Source organism: Sminthopsis crassicaudata, chromosome 2, assembly GCF_048593235.1.
Source record: "Sminthopsis crassicaudata isolate SCR6 chromosome 2, ASM4859323v1, whole genome shotgun sequence".
Lineage (NCBI taxonomy): Eukaryota > Metazoa > Chordata > Mammalia > Dasyuromorphia > Dasyuridae > Sminthopsis > Sminthopsis crassicaudata.
The window spans coordinates 2731190-2757341 of NC_133618.1; the positions used below are offsets into that span (position 1 = coordinate 2731190).

Consider the following 26152-nt stretch of genomic DNA (forward strand, 5'->3'; position numbering starts at 1 on the left):
GAAGGAGGGAGGCTGGAAGGCAGCTGGCCTGGGCTGAAACTGTAGCCCCCAAACTCTACAAGACTCTGTTTGACCCAGGCTGAAAAACCCTCCCCAACCTGGGGGAGCCAGAGTAGGAAAGGTGTCCTGGGGTGGCCCTTAGAGAAGAGGGGACAGATCTCCTCCTTTTTCTCTTCCTCCTCCTCCTCTTCCTCCCCTTCACACAGGGAGGAATCTCTCCCAATCCCAGGCCAGGATCCTTGGCTCCTGCCAGTTGCCCGGGGGCAAGGTTTCAGCAGGCCTTTGAAGTGTCCCTCATCCTCTCCCCGTGAAAGGCTGCCTGCCTCTGGTTACTAAGGGCGACAGTCCTGGTATCCCCCTGGCCTTCCCACGGGGCTGATGGAGGAGTGGGGAGAAGGACAAAGTGGGTACAAGGAAGGAGATGATGGGGAGCGAGGAAAGAGAGGAGGAGGAAGAAGGCAGGTGAGAGAGGAGGACAAAGAGCAGGAGGAGAAAAAGGCTTTCTTTCCGTAGCCTAGGAGCCGGACAAGTGGGGGTTGTGGGCCCCGGAGCAATCGTATACTCAGGCAGGAGAACACTTCCCCCTGCTGTTCACTGGGGTAATAGCAGCTCCCAGGAAGGCCCCGCCCCGGACCTCCCGCCCCGGGCAGACCACGTGTCCTGGCCAGCCAGGAGCCCCGCAGAGGGACTTGGAACCCAATGGAAAGTGCGTGCAGGCCCTCCGCTCGGATGAAGGGGAAACGGAGTCCCCAACGAGCGAGTGGCCCGCCTGGCTGGGATGTGCCCCCCGGGGCCGGCCGGGGGGTCCTTCCTCCGCTGGGGGTGGAGAGCGTGGCCTTGTGGGAGCTTTACGGCGCACGTTCCCGTGGCTCCGAGGCGCTTCCCGCTCCATTCCGCCCATCTTATTCTTCCCTCCCGTCTTTGTGTCTCTAAAGCCAAGCCGCTCGTCATGCTCCCGGCACAGACGCCCTTTCCCAGCGTTCCCCTCGCTCTAGTGCCCCCTGCCTCACAACCCCCTCCATTTCACCGAGGAAAACACGGAGGCCCAGAAAAGTCTGGGGCTTGTCTGAGACAACCGATAGGGGGCGCAGCGGCCGGGACTCCGGCCGAGCCGCGGAGACGCGGGAAGCAGTCGGACCTCCCTTCGCCAGGCCGCCAAAACGGGGGGCGCAGGGTCGCTGCAGTCCCGGGGGTCTCCAAGGGCTCCAGTCCGGGGGCAGAGACGTCACTCCGCTGCTGAGAGCGGCTCCATGCAGAAGGGCTGTAGGAAGGAAAGGGGCCCAGAACACCCCTGAGGAAGGACAAATGGGGAGACAGCCCCGGCGCTCCCTCCCCCGGATCCCGAGCCCTCTCCGGATTCGGGGGCGGAGGGGCTCGAAACTGCCCCTAATGCTGATGGCCTGATCGGGAGGAAAGATTCGGAGGGAGGGGTGAGCTCCCGGGAGGACGCCAGGTGGAGGCGGGACCTTTAACCTCCACCGGTCTCCTCAGTCACCGTCTTCCCTCTCGCATTCATGACGTCATGGTTGGGGCGGCTCTGCGACACCCGCCGTTTGTGAATACCCAGAACGGCCAGTAGAGGGCGCTGCAGAGCCATTCTCGTTGTCCTTGATGGGGCGGAAAGATGCTAATCAGACCTAAATGCGCATGCGTCACTCCAAGCCTCCCGCTTATATTAGAAAATGGCTGCCCTCAGATGACCCCAAACTTTTTCCCTTGCAATGACTGCACGGTGAATCGTTTCCCCAGCCTACTTAGTAAAAGCGAGCAATGGGAGAAAGAAGGCAGAGAAGGTTCGGCAGGCCCTACCAGTGACTTCCCCGAAAGGGGCGGAGCCACGCCTTCACGTGACTCCTTTGCACACTCCGCTGCCCGACCGCCCCGCTCTCTCGCGAGACTTAGGTTTTCCCGCTTCTGCTCCTCCTGCCGGCCGCCTTGTTTCCAGCGGCTGCAGATGAATAAATATGGCCGAAGCTGAGGGCACTGCGTCTCCTCTCGCCAGGGCCTGGTGTGGTGGTTTGGTACCTGGGAGGTATCAGCTGTCCTTGTGACCCTCAATGGAAGAGGAGCCCGTGGGGAAGGAAGGAAGAAACTCACGTGACCGACGGGCGGGATTTTCTCGTGGTGGGGCCTGGCGTTTGCTGCACTTCGGCGGCTCGCGGTTCCCGTTCTAATAAGTGATCAACACAAGTACGCTCCCGTAGCTCCCGGGGTCCTTCCTCACTTCGCAACTGAGGAAACGAAGGCGCCGGTGAGATGGCTCCCCCAGGATCCTACGGCCTGGAGGCCGAGGCGGGACTTGAGCTCGGGTTCTCCTTGGCCTGTCCCTCTCCCATCCCCCCTCTGTCTCTCCCGTCAGGTTCCCGCTCTCCCCGCCTCCCATCACTTCGTGCCAGGAGTCCGCCCTGCGGGCCGCTCTCGGGACTGGCCGCCGAGGTGGGGCGCCCAAGAGCCGGTGCTGGAAGTGGGAAGTAGGCAGCCCATCTCCCAGGGCGGAAGGCAGGGCCTGGGACTGTGAGCCCGAAGGGCGGCCCTCCATGGGCGCAGTACGGCCCCGGCCCGGGCGCACAGCCCCTGCCCACCTCGGCCAGCAGCGCTCAGCCCTGGGCAGCTTCAGGCAGCAGATGTGTCATTGATGCTGTCGAATCAAGCCCCATCTGACAGATGAACAAACTGAGGCCTTGACTAGTGGAGCCAGATCGGAGCCCCGAGTTTCACCCCCGACACCTCCTGGACGCCCTTCTCCCAGACTCAGATATTCTCGGGTACCTGAGGGTTTGCTTAGCTCAGCCCCTCACTGGCGGCCCGTGCCCTGCTCAGCCTGGGCTCACAGGCAGCATCTGAGTCAGCCGGGCTGGTGGCCTGAGGGTCTGTGACGGACGTGTCAGGGGCTGCTGCCTCTCCAAAGAGGGAGGGGAGGGAGGGCTTGGCGCTTCATCCTGTTACCCAGCATGCCCTTCCCCCGGGCTAGGCCCCGGTCATCTTGGAAACCAACATTCACTTGGAGCCCCAGTCTAGTCCAGCAAAATGTAGCAAATTGGGAAAATATTTTTAAAAGCAAAGGTTCTGATAAAGGCCTCATTTCCAAAATATATAGAGAACGGACCCTAATTTATAAGAAATCAAACCATTCTCCAGTTGATAAATGGTCAAAGGATATGAACAGACAATTCTCAGATGATGAAATTGAAATTATATCCACTCATATGAAAGTGTTCCAAATCACTACTGATCAGAGAAATGCAAATTAAGACCACTCTGAGATACCACTACACACCTGTCAGATTGGCTAAGATGACAGGAACAAATAATGATGAATGTTGGAGGGGATGTGGGAAAGCTGGGACACTGATGCATTGTTGGTGGAGTTGTGAAAGAATCCGGCCCTTCTGGAGAGCAATTTGGAATTATGCCCAAAAAGTTGTCAAACTGTGCATACCCTTTGACCCAGCAGTGCTACTACTGGGCTTATATCCCAAGGAAATACTAAAGAAGGGAAAGGGACCTGTATGTGCCAGAATGTTTGTGGCAGCCCTTTTTGTAGTGGCTAGAAACTGGAAAATGAATGGATGTCCATCCATTGGAGAATGGTTGGGTAAACTATGGGATATGAAGGTTATGGAATATTATTGTTCTGTAAGAAATGACCAGCAGGAGGAATACAGAGAGGCCTGGAGAGACTTACATCAACTGATGCTGAGTGAAATGAGCAGAACCAGAAGATTTTTGTACACTTCAATACTGTATGAGGATGTATTCTGATGGAAGTGGAGATCTTCAACATAGAGAAGATCCAACTCACTTCCAGTTGATCAATGATGGACAGAAATAACTACACCCAGAGAAGGAACACTGGGAAGTGAATGTAAATTGTTAGCACTACTGTCTCTCTACCCAGGTTACTTATACCTTCGGAATCTAATGCTTATTGTGCAACAAGAAAATGGGATTTACACACATATATTGTATCTAGGTTATACTGTAACACATGTAAAATGTATGGGATTGCCTATCATCTAGGGGAGGGAATAGAGGGAGGGAGGGGAAAATTTGGAAAAGTGAATACAAGGGATAATGTTATAAAAAAATTACTCATGCATATATACTGTCAAAAAAAAATTTATAAAAAAAAAACAAAAAACAAGTTTCCTAGGGGGAAAAAAGGCCCCGGGTACAGATGGATTTACTAGTGAATTCTACCAACCCTTTAAAGATCAATTAATTCCAATATGAAACAAATTATTTAAAATAATAGGCAAAGAAAAAGTTCTATCAAACACTTTTTATAAAATAAATATACTGCTGATACCTAAGTCAGGAAGAGTAAAAAGAAACAAATGAAATTATAAATCAATTTTACTATAATTGATGTAAAAATTGTAAATAAAGTACTAGCTAGGAGAATAAAATAATATGTCACAAATATTATGCAAATATTATGTGACCAAATGGTATTTATATCAGGGATGCAAAAGTGGTTTAATATAAAGAAAATTATAAATATAATTGATTATATCAATAACAAAATAATAAAAATCATGATCATATCAATAAAATACAAAAAAGTTTTCTGACAATGCACAACATTCTTACACTAAAAAAACTATTTGAAAATATAATCATATTTTTTCCCTTAAAATGATAGGAAATATCTACCTAAAGTCATCAGCAGGCATTATCTGTAATGAGTATGAGCTAAAAGCCTTCCCAGTACGATTGAAAGTAAAACGAAGATACCCATTATAACCAACATTTTTCTTTTTTTAACATTAATTTTATAATTATAATTTTTTTTACAATACATATGCATGAGTAAATTTTTTTTTATAACATTATCCCTTGTATTCATTTTTCCAAATTTTCCCCTCCCTTCCTCCTCCCTCCCTTAGATGACAGGCAATCCCATACATATTAAATGTGTTACAGTATAACCTAGATACAATATATGTGTGTAAATAACCAACATTTTTCAATATTGAGCTGGTAATTTTAGAAATAGCAATAAGAGAAGAAAAAGAAATTGAAGGAGTCAAAATGGCCAATGCAATAGTAAAAACATCTTTTTTGCAGACAATATAATGGCAATTTCCACAGTTCTCTTTATGGCTGTAAGTGGCATTTTTGATCCAAAGTTTATGTGGGTTGTCTTGGAGCATCTTTATTCTTTCTTACATCCCTCCTTTGAACACTCATGTATGAACTTCTGCTTCTCCTGAACAGAATTATATTTACAATCTTTATCCATTTGTTATCTCAACATCATCCATTTCCCCCCTTCCTAGGGAATAGCCAAAGTGTTCAGGGAGAACAAATATCACTAGTATGAAAGTTCTGAGCCCTTTTTAGGGCTTTTCATCCACCTCTGTTGTTCACTAGCCAGTAAGTGGTGGTACACAAGAGTTGTTTTAATTCATATTTGGAGTATTTTTTCCTGATTATAGTTAGCTTTCATTTATTTGTCTGAAAACTGCCTGTTCATATTCTTTCACCATTTATCAATTGGGGAATAACTTAAAGTCTTAAAAATTTGACTCATTTCTCTAGATTGTTGTAAAAAAATTATTGCCCATCTTTCAGTTTTCCTTCTAATCTTGGTTGCATTGGCTTTGTTTGTACAAATCCTTTTAAATTTAATATAACTAGAGTTAGGCATTTTACATCTTTTAATGCTCTATCTCTATTTTTTGTTCATAAATTATTCCCTTCTCCATAGATCTGACAGATAAACTATTCCTTGATCTTCTAGTTTGGTTATGATATCACTCTTTATCTTGATGTATAGTGTAAAATGTTGGCATATACTTAATTTCTGCTATACTGTTTTCAAGTTTTCCCAGAAGTTTATGGCTTATTAAATGCCTTTTGCTCCCCAGTCAGCGAGCACCTCTGTAAGGGCTCTGAGGAGCCAGGCCCTGCTGCTTGCCCTCCCAGCCCCATTCATCCCCCACTCAGTTGCCAAAGCTTGGAGCCAGGGGCCTTCACAAGCCTGCTGGCTCTGGAATCGATCCTAGGTCCTCTGCCATTCACAGGAAGGCCCCGGACACCAAGTGCAGTCTTTTTAGACACCGTGTCCTCTCCAGGATGGGACTGCAGGGTGTCTGGGGGGTGAGCCGGCCGGCCAGACTGGGGGTAACTGACAGACCTCAGACTGCTGCTGAGTTAGGGGTGCCACAGGCACCCCCTGTGAAGACTTCCCCCAGGAGAGCAAGAAGATGAAAACACTTTGCTCCAATGACCATGAAGGCGGCTGAAGGGGGAGAACTCCACCAGGTGTAACAGACTCTAAGCTCTTTCACTGTGACCTGCACCATCCCCGGGCTTCTGGACCTATGGAGGAGAGAGGCTGACAGCCCTGCCTCCTTCAGTCCAATTCACCCACAATTCAAGACATCACCTCATGATGCCAGTGGTCCTTTTTGAAATGAAGGCCAAAAAGCCCAAGGATTCAGCCAAATTGCCTTCTATCAGTTGATTACAAGGATCTCCCATCTCCAAGCCTTTGCCCTGACTGTCCCCGTGAACTGTGCCCCCAACCCTTCTCTGCTGGAGTCTGGAAGTCCACAATCTGGTTCCTCCCTCCCTTTCCAGTCCTCTTCCATTCCCTTTCCCTCCCCGAGGTTCATCAGGTAGAGACATTGGCCGCCCTTGCTGTTCCTGCCATAGAACATCTCATCTGCCAATTCCAGCCATTTTCACTGGCTCTCCTGTGTGTCAGGATCTCCCTCTTCCTCTTCTTCCTCCTCCCTTTTTCTTCTTCCATCCTCCTCCTCCTCCTCCTCCATCTCCTTTTCTGTCTTCTCTTCCTCCTCCTCCTTTCCCTCCCTTTTTCTTCTCCTCTTCCTTCTCCTTCCCCTTTCTCCTTCCCCTTTCTCCTTCTCTTTCTCCTCTCCCTTCTCTTCCTCCTCCTCCTCTCGTTCCCTCTCTTTCTCGCTTCTTTTTCCCGGCTTTCCTGGCAGCCTTCAGGTCTCGCCCTCCGAGAGAAGCCTTCTGCAGTAGTCCTTAAAGACCTCCCTCCCGAGTCCGAACAGAGCCAGCCCTGCGGGTTTGGGAGAGCCCATGGTTAAATTTTCAGCGCCAGCATCTACACTCAGAAGTCCGAAAACGCTACCAAGGATTCGATCTGGACTGTTTTATTGCTACTTTAGAATGAAGAAATGAACCGTGATAGAGATTACATTTAAGAGTGTGTCTGTGGAGAGAACGCATTTTCCGGGAGCCGCTTGTTAAACACTTTCCAGTCCACCCTTTACTTCCCTCCAAGGTGGTCCTTCTCACTCTAGCTCCCACGTGACCTCCTCGTAGACTTGGACTTCCCGGAGACCGGGGACTGTGAGGCTTTTCTCCGTGGCCCCAGCCCACGGAGGCCCCCAATCAACGCCGAGGGGGCGGAATAACGCGAGGAGGGGGCGGGGCGCCGGCCGGCCCCGGTTCTCCGGGCCGAGGCTCGCGGGCCTTTCCCCGCGAGGCGGCTCCGATCCTTGCTCCACCCCCGGCCTGGGCCGGGCCCTCCCCAGCTGGGCGGGGCGGAGAAGGAAGAGAAGGAGGAGAAGGAGGAGGAGGAAGGGAAAGAAGGGAAGGAAGGAGGGAGGGGGAAAGGAGGAAGGAGAGGAGGAGGAGGAGGAGGAGCGCGCAGCTGGCAGAGGAGCCCCCACAGGCGCCGGGGACTGGGGCTGGAGGGGCGGCGGCCTCTATCCCGTGACCGTGGCCGAGCGGCGCCATGCAGCCCGGGCCTTCGGTGCTGGTGGCCAGCAGGTGAGGGAGGGGGAGGGGCGGGGCGGGGACGGTGTCTAGGAAAGCTGCTGGGGGTCCAGCCAGGCCTCCCGAGGCCCTTCCCCGGCCCCAAATCCTGAGCCCCAGGGACGCCAGCCCTGAACGGGATCCCCCCACTTCTCTGAAGCGGAAACTGAGGCCCGGAGAGGGCCCCCCAACATGCCGGCCTCTGTCCGGGTGGGGAGGAGAGTGCCCTGCACCCCGAGGCCTCCTCCTTGGCCCCCTGGCGCCCCTCCCCGGGGCGAGCGTTCTCCCAGCTCCGCGGGGGCCTGAGGGCAGGTTTCCTCTCTGAGGTAGCCGAGGCCCCTGAGGGGATGGGGGGGAGAAGGCACTCTCAGGGCCTCGCCTTTGGGGCCTTCCCATTTCCTTCATTTTTGCTTCTGCCAGAAAAAGGGAGGGAAGGAAGGAAGGAGGGAGAAAGCTAGGAAGTGTAGTGCTGGAGAAACTGAGGCAAGATAGAGATTAGAGAGTATTTAATAATTTATTAAAAGGGAGAGATTTCCTGGGACCAGATGGATCCATGGTTTGGGCCCAGGGCTGAATGAGACTGTGGTCTCCAAGCATCCAGCAATCAGAGTTCTCAGTGACCTGTATCCACATGGCTCAGACTCAGGGTAGACTGAGGCAGGGCGGGACTCTGACAATCCGGTTCTGACCCGGTGAGGGGAGACTGGGGGAGGCACCCGGACATGGGGGCGGCATCCTGATAAGATGGTATCGGCCATTCAGGTAGCTTGGGATGGAGAGAGGCATTCTGATCACCTAAAACATATGATATTTTATCCTTATTATGTATTTTTTTAAATTATTATTATGGCTTTTTATTTACCAGATATATGCATGGGTAATTTTACAGCACTGACAATTGCCAAACCATTATCATGTATTCTTATAAAGAGAGAGGGGAGGTTTTGCAGGACTGAGAAGCAGGGAAACTGAGTCAGGATAATTGGAGAAACTGTGACATAACAAGGAAAAACAGCTTTCCTTTCTCTAGTGGTTTTTCCCTATTTTCTCCATCACCACCCCATTTTACAGAGGAGAAGACTAAGGCCCCAAATTTAAACAGCATGTCAAGGCAGAGCTGCCAAAGGTGCCCAGGATTCCCCCTTGGAAACCGGAGTCTCCTTGTGGGAACCACAAGATTGCCCGCGCTCTACCCCGGAACTCAGGGATGAGGCTGCAGGGTTGCCCGGCTGGGCATCTTGTCTGCTGCTGACAGCTAAGAAGCTGGGCTGTGTCCCAGGGAAGACGGAGAGAGGAGCGGGAGAGACAGAATGACGGTCCCATTCAAGTCCAGTCAAGTGAGCAGGTGGCCAAGCCAGGACTCAGGAAGATGCCTAGCTGTGGGATTCTGGGGAAGTCACCCTCTCTGCCTCAGTTTGTCATCTGTAAAATGGGGTTCCACCAGAGAAGGAAACGTCCAACCACTCCTGTGTCTTTGCCAAGAAAACCTCCTAGATGATGTCCGGGGCTACTTCGAATTGGACATGAGTGAAGAAATCCAGATTTATGGGCAGCTGCTGGTGCGGTGGGCAGAGCACCAGCCCTGAAGTCAAGAGGATCTAAGTTCAAATCTTGCCTTGGACACTTCCTGGCTCTGGACAAATCACTTAACCCCAATTGCCTCAGCAAAAAAAAAAAAAAAAAGTCCTGCTCTGAGACTGCTGCTGGCAGGAGTTTGTATGGGTGGCAGCTTCTGTGGAGGTTACTGAGGGATGGGGGGGGGGGGGGCTTCACCTCTGCCAGGACAGGAGAGACTGGCCCTGGAGGCTGGGACTTGGGGGTGGGGAGGGCCAGGTCTTTAAGGGAAATGAAAGGATTTCAGCTAAAAGCTGGTTGCTGTCTTTGGGAGAGGCCTTAGGGCATGGGGGAGGGGCGGGGGCTTCTAAAGGGAAAGGTGGGGGGGGCTAAGAGGGATGTCCCTAAGGGAGGGGTGGAGAATGGAGTTTGAATATTGGGAATCCCTGGAGGAGGCGTGGAAATGGGTCACTCCTTGGGGAATGCTTTCAGGTTATTTATCTCCTGGGGGGGAGGGTCGCCTTCTGAATGGACCCTGGGAATCCGGCTAGGGCCCTAGTGTGATAGGGAGATAAGGAGGTGCCCCTCCTCCCCAGGCAGGGGGGGGTGCTGCCTGGGCAGGTACATCTTCCAGGGCCAGGAGGCTGCTGGGAAACAGAGACATCTGGAACTTGGGCAATCAGAGGAGTGTGTCTCTGCCGGAGCACCTTGGGACCCTTCAGGAGTGTCCTTGGCTGCGCTCCTTCCTGAGGCTGGGAGACATTGGAGCAGGGAGGATGGCCTCCACTATTTGGAAGGCTGAAGGGTAGTCTAGTGGGTGGGTGTGCTCCGAGCTCTCCCTGACCCCTCCCATCAGGAGGCTGAGTTCAAAATCCACCTCACACAGCTGCCAGCTCCCAGATCCTGGGCCTCCCTCAACCTCCATCACCGAGGCTGCAAAGTCAGGTGGATGGCTGTAGCACCCACCTGCCTGAGCCACTGCCTGACACAGTGAGCCCCCACCCCGCCTCCTCTCCCCCTCTGTCTGCAGAGCTCCAGCAGGACGAGGCTTGGCCTCCTTGTCTCCGCCTCCCCAAGGTCTGGTCCCCAGTAAGCACCTGATAAATGTGTGTAGAGTGACCGGCAGGAAGGGGGCAGCCCTGGGCCCGAGGCCCCCTGCCGCCCCTCCTGGCTCTGACCTCGCTTTTCATTCCTCCTGCAGGCAAGTTCAGAATGCCCACACGGGCCTGGACCTCTCGGTGCCCACGTACCAGGAGGTCCGGGGCAAGATGATGTCTGGCCACGTGGAGTACCAGATCATGGTGGTGACCCGGCTGCCCGCCTTCAAGTCGCCCAAGCACAGGGCGGAGGACGTCGTGCAGTTCATGGTGAGGGCCTGCTGCTAATGGCTGTCGGGGGAAGGGGGAACTGCTCTCAGGGACTTCAGGCAGAAGCTGGAAGGTGCCCTTTGTGCGGGAGTGGGGGGACTCGCTCCAGGAGCCTTCTGGGACCCCTCCTAGTCGGCCCTGAGAGCCTGCCATTGTAGCTCAAGTAAGAGGTGGGGATCCCCCATTCATCTGTCCATTCAGCTTACAAGCACTGTTTAGACGCCTGCTGTGTGCCGAGCTCTGTGTTTGATGCTGGGGATCCAGAGAAAGAACTGAAGCATGGAGGCTCTATGCATCTAGGAGGAACGGAGCTGCTTTACCAAGATATCCATCTTGTGTAGTGTGTGTGTGTGTGTGTGTGTGTGTTTGTATGAGTGGGGAGGGGAAGGAAAAGCAGAGGGGGAGCACGCTGCCTAGATCTCTTCACCCCAGCATTTCATGGAATTCGAGATGGGCAGTAGGGAGGGCTCATTTTAGAAGTGGCACTTGGGCTCTGGTCCCCCACAGTGCTCCAGGCTCCCCAGAGATTGACGGGACCTTTAAGTGGCTCCTGGCTCTCTCCGGTCTCTGGTCAGCATCTCTGGACACCTCCATGCCAGGTAGGGTTGGAGCTGGACAGTGACTGACAGGAGGAGCTAGAGCAGCGGGTGGGCATCCTCACATTCTCCAAACCCCAGACGTGGCAGGCCCCACTGGCACATGGGAACCCAGACCAGAGCTCAGTCTCCTGATCTCCCTGGCACTGGTGCTGCTGGCAACTATGTCTGCGCCTCTGGTCAGGGTTACCCCACGGGCTATCTTCTGCCTCCCCTGGGAAGACTAACACTCCCATTTTACAAAAGGGGAGCCTCAGGCTGGATTCCCCTAAGGTCCTCCAGCTAGGAAGAAAGTAAATCTTGAATCCTGGCTCCTCTCTCCCAGGCTAGCCCTGCTCTGTCCACACCAACTGGATTCATTCTGAACACTAGCTTCAAGAAAACCCATAAACCCAGTTCTGGAGCCCTCTGTTTAGTCAGTCCCATCCCTTCTCTCACTGAGCCCTCACAGCCCTTCCAGGACTGGCAGCTAAGAAAAAAAGCATTCGGAGCCAGGGAGCACGAGTGCAAATTCTCCCAAAGCCACTTACTGCCTTCAAGCCTTTGGACAGGCAAAGGGCGTCAGTTTTTAGATGAGAGGACTCTGAGGTTCCTTTTCGCTCTGATCTGTGAGTCCACGAAAGAAGCAGGAAAGATATTACTAGCCCACTTTACATGTAGGAACACTGAGCTCCAGGGGAAGTAATCAGGACTACAGAATTGATAAGAATGGGGAGAGTCTTTGACATCATCTGGTCCCATTTTATATTACCTCTGTTCAGAGGTACAATGTACCTCATTGTACAGAAATTTTACAATTTCTACAGAAGAAACTGAGATCTAGAGAGGGGAAGAGTCCAAAGTAGAGTCAGGTCTTCTTCAGATTGCAACCCCAGGGCTTCTTCCACTGCCCCACACTGCCTGCCCCAGTGGCTTCATGGGAGGGAACCGAAGATGGACAAAACAACTCCCTCAAAACCTCTCGGCTTCAAAGCTCTGGAGCCAGAACAAGAGCCCAGCTTTCCAGATATTCTCAGTTCTGTGCCCTTCACCTTATATCCCTGTGGTTGGGGATCTGCACCATCTGGAGCGTTTCTTGTCAGGGTTGTGTGGGTCTGGGGGAGCAAAGCATGTCTGGAGAGACTCAACAGAAGGTGTAGACTCATAGCACAGCTCTGTTTAAATTTTTTGTCTTTTTTTTTCCCCCCAATTGCATGTAAAAACATTTTTAACATTGATTTTTCCCCTTGAGGCAATTGGGGTTAAGCGACTTGCCAGGATCACACAGCTAGGAAGTATTAAGTGTCTGAGGCCAGATTTGAGCTCAGGGCCTCCTGACTTTAGGGCTGGGGCTCTATCCACTGCCCCACCTAGCTGCCCCTTTAACATTAATTTTTTTTTTATTTTGAGTTACCAATTCTCTGCCTCTTTCCCTTCCCCTCTTCCTAAAATAGCAATTTGATATAGATTATACATGTGTAGTCATGCAAAAAAATTTCTACATTAGTTATGTTGTGAAAGCAAACAGGTCAAAAACACAAAGAATAAAGTAGCATCCATTGATCTGCACTCACACTCCATCATCAGTTCTTTCTCCAGAAGTAAAAACTATTTTTTCATCAGGAATCCTTAGGAATTGTCTTAGATCATTATGCTGCCGAGAATAGTTAAGTCATTCACAGTGGAGACTACACTGTTACTCTTATAAGATACAATGTTGCTCTTAAGAGACACAATGTTGTTCTTATAGATACAGTGTCACTCTTACAAGATACAGTGCTGCTCTCATGAGATACAATGTTGTTCTTATAGATACAATGTTACTTTTATAAGATACAATGTTATTTTTATGAGGCACAGTATTGCTCTTATAGATACAATGTTACTCTTAAGAGATACAATGTTCTCCTGGATCTATTCTTGGCCTCTGTATTAGTTTGCATAATACTTTCCTGACTTTTCCAAAATTGGCCTGCTGATCATTTCTTATACCACAATAATATTCCATTACAAGCATATACCACAATTGGTTCCCCAATTAATGAATATCCTCTCAATTTCCTTTTTTTTTTTTGCCACCACTAAAAGAACTGCTATTAATGTATGTATTTTTATGTGTGCTTTTGTGTATGTATGTATGTATATGTTCAAATATGTCCTTTTCCCATTTTTAAAAACCTCTTTGAGATATGGTTTTAGTAGTGGCATTGATGGATCAAAGGTCATGTTTCCACAGTTTTGTAGCCCTTTTGGTGGAGTTCCAAATCGATCCCCAGAATGCTTAGATCATTTCACAGCTCCACCAGTGGTTCATTAATGCCTCAATTTTCCCATATCCCCTCCAACATTTATCTTTTTTTTTTTTCTATCCTATTCCATCTGATCAGAATTGTTCATTTACATTTTTCTACAATAGTGGCTTAGAACATTTTTTTGTGACTATGGATAGCTTTGATTATTTTATCTGAAAATTGTCATTCCTGTCCATTACTTATCAGTTGGGAGAGAACTTGTATTCTTACAAATTTTGATCCAGTTCCCTAAATGTTTGAAAAATAAGGCCTTTATCAGAGACATTTGCTTTAAAAATTGTGTCCTAAACTTCTGCTTTCTTTCTAATTTTGACTACACTAATTTTGTTTGGGCAAAAGCTTTCTAATTTAATATAACCAAATTTTCCATTTTATATCTCCTACTCTGTCTCTTGTCATAAATTCTCCCATTCTCTATAGAGTTGAAAGACAAACTATCCCTTGAGCTCTTGATTTGTTTATGGTATACTTTCTGTCTAAATCATACACCCATTTTGACTTTATCTTGGTATATAGTATAAATGTTGTTCTATAGCTAATTTCTGCCAACGCCAACATACTTCTTCTAAGATCAAACATCTTTGAAGAACTGAAAGTTTACAGCCCCCCAGTACTAGCTCTGAAAATAGCTGCATAAAAACCCTGAAACTTGACACAGTGCTACTTCCACTCAAGAAGATTGCTAGGTGTGTATCCCTAAAAGAAATAGGCCAAAATGTGCAAAAATATTCGTAGCACCTCTTTTTATCATGTCAAAGAGTTGGAAATTGAGGGGGTATTCATCAATCAAGGAATGGCTGAATAAGTTGTGGTATATGATTGTGATGAAATACTGTTGCATTGTAAGAAATGATGAACAAAATATACTCAGAAAAACCTGGAAAAAGTTGAACTGATGCAAAGTGAAGTGAACAGAACCAGGAGAATATTATATTTGGTAATAGCAACATTGTAGGCTGATCAATGGTGTGACACAGCTTTTTTCAACAATACAGTTATCCAAGACAATTCCTCTTTTTAAATTTTCAATCTTAATCATCCTATATCAATTGCTTCCCTCTAAATATATATATATATATATATTTTTTAATTTCAATAGTATTTTATTCTTCCAAGTACATGTAAAGATAGTTTTCAACATTCATTATTTTTTAATGATGACCTTTTAAAAAAAAAGTATTACTTTATTTCCCCCCCCAAATTACATGTCAAAACAGTTTTTTAAAATGTTGAGTTCCAAATTGTTTTCTCTCCCCCCCCCTTAATCTTCCCTCTCCCTAAGACAGCAGTTTGATATATACATGTATAATCATTTTAAACATTTTTCCATATTAGACATGTTGTAGGAAAAAATCAGAACAAAATGGAAAAACCACAAGGAAAAAAGCAAAAAAAAAGGTGAAAATAGTATACTTTGATTCGAATCCAGTCTCCATAGTTGTCTGGGTGCAGATGACATTTTCTGTCCCAGAACGAGGGCATTTTCAAAGGACTCGATGAAATGTAAAGTATGAAAGATGCAGTCACCTTCAGAGAAAGCATCAATGGTGTCTGAGTGAAACTTAAAGCATATTTTTAAGCTTTTCTTTGTTCTTCTTGTTTTGTTTTTAGTTTTTGGCCTGTGTTTTCTTTCACAACATGCAGATTCTGCATTATTTTAAATGTATAACCATAACAAATTGTCTTCTCAAGGTTTGGAACTCAATATTTCCAAAACTAAATGTAAAAATGTTTTGACATGTAATTTGGAGGGAAAAAAAAATAATGTTTTATTTTTAAAGGCCACCATTTAAATAATAAACATCCCTTTTCCAGAGCCACATCTTCATCACTGGAGGAAGATTAGCTCTTTATGCCCTTTCAAGTCAGGAGCAGGAGGCAATGAGAGACTACCTAGAGGGCAATTTCAGCCTGGTGTCAGGAAGGCTGTCCTAAGCATCAGCTCTCTAGGGCAGAGTTTGGTGCTTAATAAATGTTTGTTGCCTCGGTGGCAGTGGATGGGCTGGGGCAAGGCCCCATCCCTAGAGGTCTTCAAGCAGAAACCAAGAGTGGTGCAGGTCCTGGGATAGATGAGCCTGACTCTGGTCCCCAGAGCTCCCTCCTCAGTCAACTTGGCTTACCCTGGCCCTGTCCTTGGTGCCCACAGAAATTACTACAAGAAGCTCCTCCACGCATCCCAGGATGCCACCTTTGGGACAGGGCAGAGCCCCTCGGGAGCACTCACCAGCCCCCAAGGCTGGGCTCTTCCTTCTCCCCCCCCCCCATAAACTGGACATATTCTCCTTTGTGCCCTGGTCAGCACATGTCCATCTCATTCCAGGTTTCCAAAAAATACAGTGAGATCGAAGAGTTCTACCAGAAGCTGACGAGCCACTACCCGCAGGCTGCCCTCCCCCTGCTCCCCAGGAAAATCCTCTTTGTTGGGGAGTCTGACATCCGAGAACGCAGAGCGGTGTTCAATGACATCATGCGTCAGATCGCCAAGGATGGGGACCTGGTGAGCAGCCCTGAGCTGCTGGAGTTCTTGGGTGAGTGACCAGGTGTTCCAGGCTCGGGCACATCCGTGTCCATGCAGGCACTGGGGGCTGGGGGTTGAGCTGGATTTGGATTGCTTTCTACAGTGTCAGAGCTGGGAAGAACCTAGAACAGGGAATGTCACAGACAGCAGGGCTCCTAGAACAAGGAATATCATAGATGGGAGGGCTCTTAGAACAGGGAATGTTTAAGTTGGCAGGGAACTTAGAACAGGCAATATCAGGTTTGGAAAGCTCTTAGAATGTGGGACCGAGAAGATTAGACCTGGGAGGGACCTGAGAACCTAGAACAGAGAAGATCAAAGCTGGGAGAAGCCTTGGAACAGAGAACAGGGAACGACAGGCCAGAGAGGGGACAGTCATTACCTGAAGCCACACAGTAAAACAGAGCCAAGTCTCGAACCCAGTGCTCCTGAAAGGTGATGGGGTCAGACTAAGGTTCTTTGCAGCTTAATTGCCAGCTGCGTGCCATCCTGCCCCCAGGAAGTTTGCCATTGGGCAAAGCGCCGCTCTGGGTTTCCCAAATTCTTGGACCCCAGATTTAGAAAGAGAAGGGGAGGCAATCTGCTCCATTCCCCAGGTTTTACAGATGGGGAAACCGAGGAAGTCCACAAAGAAAGAGGTGTGGCCGGTGCCCAGACTCGTGCCTTCCCCCCAAAGACTTGCTCCTGTCCTTCCCTTTGTGTCTCATACTACAGGAACCAAGCCCTCTGGGGGAAGTGATTTAATTGGGTGGCGTCTGCAGGAGCAGAAGGAAGAGACTGATGGGGACCCGGGGGACGGGATTGACTTCTTCCAGGAGCCAGACAAGACAGGGAGTGGGGCTCCTCTGCCTGGCAGCGGGGCTCTTCTGCCTGGCAGCTTGAGTCAGCATAGAGCAGAGGAGGAAGAGGAGGAGGAGGAGGAGGAGGAAGAGGTGCTGGATCCCCTGGGCATCATGCGGTAGGTCCTCATCCCCCCCCCCCGGGGGAATCCTGGGTCTTGGGTTCAAGTAGTGACCCTGACATTTTACTCCTGCTGGGCCCTCCAGAGGCTCAGGCAGGGATTTTTAAGTCTGAGCACTTGGGTACGCTGTCTCAGGAAGGCTCTTCCCTGGGCTCTGTGGGCATAGCAGATGGAAGGGCAAAAGGGAGAGTCACTCCCTCCTCTGTCTCAAGACCTCTCTCTGAGGAGCCAGACTGGCTGGGGCACAGAACAGGGCAGGCTCCCAGTCCGGGCCTTGGTGCCCCCCCCAGCAATTCTGATCTGTCAAATGAGGGGGGGGAGGAGGGGGAGAGGAGATTCCTCCAGGAGCCTCAATATGGAGTTGGAGGGGACTTAAAGCCTGACTCCAACCCCCTCATTTTTAAATGTAGAAACTGAGGCACAGGTTAAGTGACTTGCCCAGGGTCACACACCTAGTAAGTGGCTGAGGCAGGATTTGAACTGCCAACTTAGACATTTGAACCTCCTGTTTAACTCTGAGCCCCCTCACTGACATGAGTTATATTTATATGATTCCTTCTGTGTGCTGGGCTCTGTGAGTTCTAGGAACGGGTGGGGGTAGGAAGGGGAAGATCAGCCCCTGCCCTTCAGAAACTTAACTTCTGCAACCCTTACCAGCCTCAAACCCTTTCAGCCTCATCCTTCTAATTTAGAGAATGGGAATCCTCGAGCCCTTGCCCTAAGTGAGGAGCTTTAAAAACTTGCCCAGTGCCTTGGCTCAATTGACTGAGCCATTATGAAGTGCTGACTATATTCGGAGCACACGGGATCAGGAACCCAGGATCAGAGTGCTGTAAGAGGTACTCCAAGGCCCCAGCCCAACCCAACAAGGAGTCATCCAGTTTTGCTTAAACACTTGGCAATGAGGGGAAACCCACCACTCTCAGAGGAGCCCCTTTCCACCCTGGGACAGCTCTCCTTGTAAGGAAGTTATTCCTGACCTCCAGCCTAAATTGGCCTCTCTGCAGCTCTCTGGAACTCCCCATAGTTCCTGTCCTCTGCTGCTTAGCCCTTCTTCACATGGCAGCCCTTCAGATGCTCCCAGGAACCTTGCTTCTCTTTGCAGGGCTAAGCACCCCCAGTTCCTTCACTCCTTAAAGGAAGGTCACTGGTGGCTTCTTAGTGGCCGGATCTCTCGGTCTTTTCTCCATCTGCTTCCTTCTTGGGCTCTCTGCAGTTTTGCACACTTTCATTCTCTCCTCCTCAATACCCTCTTCTTAAATATATATATTCTTTAATTTTAGCATTCTTCAAAATGTATTTTGAGTTCCAAGTTTCCCCCTCATATCCCATCTATTGAGAAGACCACAAAATGATGTCAATGGCACATGTGAAATATAGAAAACATATTTCAATATTAATCACATCTCCAAAAAATGCACAACAATTATACTTGTTTGCACTCAGAGTTCATCAGTCCTCTCTGTCCATGAATAACACGAATCTTTTGGAACTATCGTGTATCACTGTAATTCCCAGAGTATCCAAGTCTTTCACAGTTGATCATCATTACCCAACTACTATATCTGTCTTTTTTAAAATAATATCTTATTATTTCTAATTACTTGTAAAGATAAATGTTAATACTTAAAAATTTTGAGATCAAATATTCTCCCACCCTCCCTCTTTTCTCCCCTCCTAAGACAGCAGCCAATTTGATATAGGTCATTTATGTGCAGTCACATAAAACATTTCTATATTAGTCATGTTGTGAGAGAAGAAATAGACCAAAAGAAAAAAGCGATATAAAAAATGTCACAATAGGATGCTTTGAGCTGCATTTAGACTCCATCATCAGTTTTTTCTCTGGAAGTAAGTTGCATTTTTTTTTTATCATGAGTCCTTTGGAATAATCTTGAATCATCGATTATTGAGAAGAACAAAGTCCATCATAATTGATCCTCATACAGTGTTTTTATTTGTGAGTACAATGTTCTCCTGGTTCTGCTCACTTACCTTTGCATATCCCTACCTTTTTTTTTACTTCATGTGATGCTTATTCTGTTCCAGTACTTTATTTTAACGCTGTGTGTGTCTTTCTGTTTCAAGTGTGGGTCTTATAAACAATATATTGTCTTATTCAAGTTTATAATCCATTCTATTCTCTGCTTCCTTTTATGGGTGAGGTCTTCCATTCACATTCACAGTAATGAATACTATGTATTTCCCTCCATTTTATTTTCTTGTTTATCTTTTTTACTCCTTTTTTTTTTATCCTTTCCCTCTTTGAAACTCTGTTTTGCTTCTGACCATTGCTTCCTTTAAATCCACTCTTCCTTTTACAATCCTTTTCCTTCTCCCCACCCTCTCGCCTTCTGTCTTTTTTCTATTGGATAAGATTGATTTCTATGCTATCTATAGATATATAGTCTTCCCTCTTTGAAGCAATTTCAATGAAATTGAAGTTCAAGTATTGCCTGCTTTCTGTCCATATAAACTCCTAATTGCTCTAATAATTATAGTTCCTAGGAGTTACAAAGTTGCAATGTAAGAATGTTAGATGGTTTAACCTCATTGAATCTCTTATGATTTTTTTTACTGTTTTCCTTTTTTAATGCTTCTCTTGAGCTATATTTGAATGCCGGATTTTGTATTCAGCTCTACTCTTTTCATTGGGAATTCTTGAAAGTCTTCTGTTTTAGTAAATATCCATTCCCTCCCCCCAAAGGATTATACTGAATAGGTGATTCCTGGTCTTAATCCTAGCTCTTTTATTTTCTGGATATCACATGTCAAGCCCTCTACCCTTTAAAGTAGAAGCTGCTAAATCTTATGTGATCCTGACTGTGGCTCCACAATATTTGAATTGTTTCCTTCTGGTTGCTTGTTATATTTTCTCCTTGACATGTGAGCTTAGAATTTGGTCATAATATTCCTGGAAGTTTTGATTTTGGTGATGAGAGTGGATTATTTCTCTTTCTATTTTATTCTGTGGATCTAAGATACTGGCCAATTTTCCTCTCTTGTTTCTTGAAATATGATATAGACCTTTTTTTGATAATGGTCTTTGGGTAATCCAGTAGTTCTTAAATTTTTCTTTATGCTCAATCTGTTTTTCAGGTCAGTTGTTTTTCCAATTTAATAGTTCACATTTTATTGCATATATTTTTTTTATTCATTTGATTTTGTTTTATCATTTCTTGATGTCTCATGGAATCAGTAGGTTCCACTTGCCCAATTTTAATTTTTAAGTTACCGACTTCAGTGAGTTTTTGTATCCTCTTTTCCATTTCACCCCTGAGGTCTTTACATCTCTGTCTTTTCCACAAGGACAGCACAAGATCTTTAATCAAATTACTTTGCAGAAATCTCTCTTGACCATCTGTGGATCACTCCTTTGACCTTCCCTTGTAGCTGTCCCATCACCAGAGCAAACGGCTCCCAGGGGGCCTTTCCCAGTCCATAGGATGCTATCCATGGGATCCACACTTTTTTTTTGCCTTCTTTCATGAAACGTCCTAAAATCTCAAGAACTACAGCCTTGCTCCCTGATCTTTAGTTTGCTGACTTTTCTCCTTCCTTTGTTGATAGGACCATCCTTGCCCTTTTCCAGGTCGTTGGTACTTCCTCCATTTTCCACGGTCCTTCAGATATTCCTGGCAGAGGCTGAGCAATCACATCTGTGCTTCTTTCAGGACCACTGGATGTCTTTCCTCTGGGTCCAGTGTCTGGGATTCACCCAGAGCAGCGAGGTTCTCCTTTCCTTTTTCCTTGCTTCTCATAGGGATCACCTTCTCATCCCCTGCTTTGGGCCCTTTGTGGCCAGAAATCTACAAGCAGACTCACACTGAGATCCTCTCCCTGTTGTCCATCCTCCCACCTGCCCTTGTTATTGCCCGCTCTCTTCCCCCCCCCCCAGGTAATTTTGCCCTAGCCTCTTTTGCCCTGGTCCAGCCTTTATTTTTGTTCTTCACTTGCCTCACTTCCTCATGACCTTGAATTCCCCGGCACTGATTTGTAGGATAAGGAAGTGACCCCGGGCTCTGGGGTCAGTGTTTTCCTGTCTCAGGACCCTCTTCCCTCCAGATGGTAGCTAATTGTTGAGGTTCCTAGCCTTCCTTGGCCCTTCCCTTGGTTGCTAAAGCCGGTGTCTCTCCCTGAGTCTTGTAGCCACTTCCTGAGTCATTGGGGTCAAGCGGGGACAGCAGAGCTGAAGCGAATCATGTCTGCAGCCAGCGCCTGCCCGCCGGTGCCTCCCGGACCCCGCCGTCCCCATTCTGGCCTTGTTTTGGTAGAGATAAGAGCGTCTCTCACTCTGGGAACCCGCTCCAACACAACCCAGACTTGGCTAGCCTGGAGCTGTGGGCTGCTCCTTTTTTGGGCAGGAAAATAGTGGGGGCAGAAAATGTTCCTTTGGATTTCCTCTTCATTCCAGGAGGAGGTGCCAGCGCCGGGCAGCCAAGAACCAACCTCCTGGGACCCCGCCCAGCTCCTGGGCTTCCCTTTGGGCAGCTTGCCTCCCGGCAGCTCTCTTCCCTCTCCTTTCCAGAAACATAAATTAAGCACGCGGGGCCCGTGCCTCTTCCAGGGGGAGATCCTGTAAGCACACCAAGTAAATGGGCGTGTGAACCCAAGGGTCTTAGAAAGAGGCTGCACTCAGGGGTGTAAGCTCCTGGGTGCCCTGCTGAGGGGCTCCTTGGCCTTTGAGTCCGTCTTTCCCCCCGTTTTGTGAGGTCTAGAAAGGGTCACACACTCAGGACCAAAGCCATCCTTGGCAAGGGAGGGGAGGCTCCCAAATGCTGGGGACTCAGGCCCCCCACCTTCCCAGATAGCTCATTGTCCCCTAAGCAGCTCCAGCTTTAGTGAGGTCCTCAGTGGACCTCTGGGTAATCCCCTGTGCTGCCCCTGGTTCTGTTCTCTGGGGTGGGCTTTGAGAGAAGACCTCCCGATCATTGAGCAGCTGCCATCCTGGGTGCATGTCTGGGGTCTCCCCGGCCTCTCACACAGCCTTTCTTCAATTTTGTGGAACCCGGAGCTGAGCCCAGAGGGGGAGGGGAGGCCCAGAGCGAGGGCTGGCTCAGGGCATTGGCCCCTCAGCCCTAAAGCCCCTCCCTCCATTCTAGGAGCATGCACCTTGGGCCCCGGGAAGGACAGTGCTGGCCTTCCATGTCTCTGAGCCTCAGCTGTCCGTCCCCATTGTGGCCACGGTGGGGAGCCCAAGAGCCGCTGCTGGCAAGGGGGAAGTAGCCAGCCCATCCCTGGGTGGAAGGCAGGGCCCTGGGACTGTGAGCCCGAAGGGCCTCCCTTGGTGGGCCCAATAGGTCCCGGGACCGGGGACACAGCCCCTGGCCAGCTTGGGCAGCAGATGTGTCATTGAGGCTATTGGGTCCAAGCCCCATGTGACAGATGAAGAAACTGAGGTCTTGACAAGTGGAGTGCCACATAGGAGGACTTTGTTTCACACCTCGGACCCAACTCCTGGATGCCTGCCTTCCTTGATTTCCCTTTGCCTCCTTTTCCCATCTCCCATGCTGCACCTCAAGTGTGGGCTCCCCCAGGCTCAATCCTGGCCCCTCTTCTCATTTCTCTCTGTAATTTCTCCTAATGATATCTGCAGTTCCCATGGCTTCGAGGATGTCTCCCTCAACTGTGTCTCCAGCCCTTACCTCTCTCTGGAGCTCCAGTCCCGTATTGCCAGAGCCTGCTGGACAGTTCCCCCTGAATGTGGCCCAGAGACATCTCAAACTCAGAAGGCCTAGAACGGACTTGGGGTCTCCCCCTCCAAAGGCTACCCCATCCCTCAGAGTGCCAAGGCCGGATGGTCCTGTCCCTAAAGGCTTTGCCCTTGTCCCCAGTCACCTCTCACCTGGACTACTGTGCCTCCCCCCACCCCAATCCAGCCCCAGTGCTGCCCCCACAATTTCCTCAAGGCCCAGGCTCTGCCCAAACCCCTCCCCCAGGATGCACCTCAGCGGGCCAGGAGAGCCTGGGCACGAGGCCCTGATGGGGCCCTACGGCTCCCCCGGCACCGGGCCACCCCTTCCCGAGACCCCTCCCCGCCCTGCATTCAGAGGGCCAGCCCCAAGGAGGGGAGAAGTGCCTCCCCCGCCTTTGTGCAAGCACCAGCCACCCCTGGGCAGTCCCCGTGTCTGTGTCTTCCTGTCTCTCTCTGTGTCTCTGTCTCTATTTCTCCTTGTCCCTCTGTGTCTCTCTCTGTTTCTCTTTATCTGTCTCTCCCTTCTCCCGCTCACTGGAGGTCACCAAGCTGAGCCCAGAGGTCCCTTTCTGCAGTTTCAGGGCCCCTGAGGGCGGGATGGGGGAGCCTTGGGGGCCTCGGGGTTCCCCCTCCCCGGTGCCTCTGGCCGCAGGGCTCTGATGCCGCAGCTTCGCAGCTTCTCTGGCTCCCCGAGTACCCCGGTGTTCTGCCCTTCCGGGCAGCTGGATTCCCCCCTCCCCCCCAACCCTCCACCTCCCCCGCCCCCGTGCCACGTGCTGGGGAGGAGCTCGGCCCCCCACCCCCGCACAGACCTGCTCACCCATCCGGCTCTCCCTCCCCAGGACCAAGAAGCCCAAAAGGCCTCGTGCCCCTGCTCCCACCACGCCCAGGGCGCCCCCTGTGGGCTCGGGCAGGGAGAGCAGGCCCAAGCTGACCCTCTTCGAGGAGGAGGAGGAAGAAGAGGAGGAGCTCTTCAGGCCGCAGCGGCGGCCCCCGAGCCCAGCCGGTGAGTGGGTGGCCTGGGGGCTCGGGGTGGGCGGGAGGAAATCCCGCTGGGCTGCCCCGACACTTAGAGATTGTGACTTTTGCCCACAGGCTGCCTCAGTTGCTTTCTCTAAAATGGGGAGAGTCAGAGCCGCAGCGCCTGTGCAGGAAGATGTTCCTGGAAGTGATGGGCGGGGCCGGGAGGGAGCCTGGGGTCGCTGCAGCATTGCCTCCTCCTGGAAGTCCGCCCTGAATCCGCCCTCCCGGCCGAGCTGGGGTCTGCACTCAGCCCGGGGTCCCCTCCGGGCAAGGGCTCCAGGGGGCAGGGGCTGCCCCCCCTCCCCGTTCTTGTTGTAGACTGTCCAGTGCCAGCCCAAGGGGCCTTCCCTGGGGGGTCCGTGAGCCCCTGCACGGCCGAGCGGGGGCGCTCCCGCCCCTCCCCCAGTCTCTGTCCCCTGCTTCCGGCCTGACTCGGGGCTCAGATGGAACCACTCCCTCCCCCCCCCCCAGCCTGGGGCCGGGACTGTCTGAGGCAGCGAGCATTTATGAAGCGCCTCTGCTGCTGAACTCGCGCCTTCCCGGGGGCCCAGAGGGACGCAGCCAAGCCGGAGGGAGCGTTGCCCGGCCCAGTTCGGTTGCTGGGAGCCCCCACTCCTCCTGGGTGTTCTGCGGCCGGATTCTTCGAATGCCTTCACTAGCACACACACCCCGTCCCCCCATCAAAATAAAAGCCCGCCCTGCTAACAAGTGCTTGAAGCTGAGCAAGACATATCCACGCTTTCCCGAAGCCAGCAGGGGGCGCCTTCTGCAGCAAAGTTGGTGGCAGTCGGGGCTCCTGGGGGGGGGTGCCCCTCCGGCCCGCGCCCCCCGGGTTCCGGCGCCCCGCGGGTGCCTGATTAGCGCTGCCCGCTTGCTCCCTGCAGGTCTCAGGTTGTTCGAAGATCCCGACCTCGGAGGGAAGGTTTCCCGGGGAGACTCGTTGCTGTTGCCCGCGGCCTGTGAGCGGCAGCCGGGGGGCGCGGGCCTCGGCGCGGACCCGTTCGGGTGGGTACTTGGGGGTCAGGGCTGGGAGGGAAGCCCCACACTTAGCCAGAGCCCCCCCAGGAGAAGATGTGGGGCAGGGTTTGCCCCGAGTCCCCCTGATCCCCACAGCAGCGGCCCACCAGACAAGCCCCCCCTCGGCTCTGAACCCCCTCCCCCCCATTCGGGCAGCGCTGGCGTCTCCAAAGGGGGAGGGGAGGGAGCTTGGCCCTTCGTCCTCTTGCCCAGCATGCCCTCCCCAGCTGGGCCCCACAGTCTGGGCAGCGGCCCCTGTATGGGTTAACAGCACCTGGCACCTAAGAGCGTGGCTGGGCACTCGGTGCCCCTTGCCCTGCCTGGCCACTGGGGGCAGCCGGCTCCAGGCTCACTGGAGGAGCAGGCTCAGGGCCGGGCCCCTGGGAGGGGCAGCGGCCCCCGGGCACTGCTGTGGGACGGGCACTGCCTCGGGCCAGGTGCTGCTGGTGCCAGGGCCGCTCACCGGCTCTCTCTGCTTTGCTCCTCAGAATTGAAGAGGACTTGGACAAGATCTTGAGTTTGGGGTCACAGGCCGGACCCCAGGCTCCGCCCAGGGCTAAGCCTCGGCTGCCCCCCAAGCCGGCAATCCCCAAGAAGCCTGCGATTGTGCCCCCGCAGGCAGGAGCGGCCCCCCCAGAGGGCCAGCCCCAGGTACAGGCCCAAGCTCTGACCGAGCTGGACATCTTGAAGTACATCCAGGACCAAAACTCAGCCCACGCTACTGCCCCCAGCCTCTTCTGAGGAGCCCCGAGCCCCACGCGGGGGTCGGCCCCAGGACTCGGCCTGCTGCAGCCCAGCCTTGGGCCCGGAAGGGGAGCTGCCCTCGGCCCCAGGCCCCAGAGTTGGCCCGCCATTGGCCCCAGGACTCGGCCAGCCCTGGCCCAAAGTGCCAGTCTCCTGTGACGTCTTTGGGAATGATAGGATCTGGGGAGACCTCGGGAGACCCCCAAAGGATCCCCACAGTGGGACCTTCTCCAGGTCTCTGACTTTCTGTGCCTCAGTTTCCTTATGCACAAAGGGAGGGGGAGGGGCATCCTTAGCTGGGGATTTTGTGAAGTGCCTTGGGGGGCTGGCTGTTTTGGGGGGTCCCCGTCTTCCATGTCTCCCGTGTTGCTGCAGGTGCTAAAATAAACAGACTGAATGAGGTCGCTCAGGTGTCGGGGTCCTGAGGGTCACAGCCTCCCTCCATACCGTCCCCAAAGCAGGGATGGCTCAGCTTCCAAGAAGTGGCTTCAAGGTCCTGGAGGCTCCAAGCCAAGATTCCCAAGTGGCGGAGCCGGACTCTGAGGCCCCCAGGACAGCCTCCCCTGCCCCCCCAGCCTCCGAGGCTGGCCGGGGGGCTCCTTGGTCAGCCAGTCTAGTGAAGGACACTTTTGGCCACGGGGAGCCCCAC

The 26152-nt window shown here is 51.1% G+C and overlaps 1 protein-coding gene and 1 long non-coding RNA gene across 2 annotated transcripts; both read left to right on the top strand.

Moving 5' to 3' along the window:
• The first annotated feature begins 1936 nt into the window (after positions 1-1936).
• Positions 1937-3090, top strand: LOC141553907 (uncharacterized). Its single transcript, XR_012485715.1, has 2 exons — positions 1937-2251; positions 2360-3090. It is a non-coding gene; the product is annotated as an uncharacterized LOC141553907 (long non-coding RNA).
• Positions 3091-7530: 4440 nt separating this feature from the next.
• On the top strand, positions 7531-25907 carry HS1BP3 (HCLS1 binding protein 3). Its single transcript, XM_074285362.1, has 7 exons — positions 7531-7752; positions 10493-10658; positions 15866-16073; positions 16778-17021; positions 23562-23725; positions 24627-24747; positions 25248-25907. Exons 1-7 carry the CDS (start codon positions 7718-7720, stop codon positions 25498-25500), a joined length of 1191 nt encoding a protein of 396 aa, XP_074141463.1. The 5' UTR covers positions 7531-7717; the 3' UTR covers positions 25501-25907.
• Positions 25908-26152: the final 245 nt, after the last annotated feature.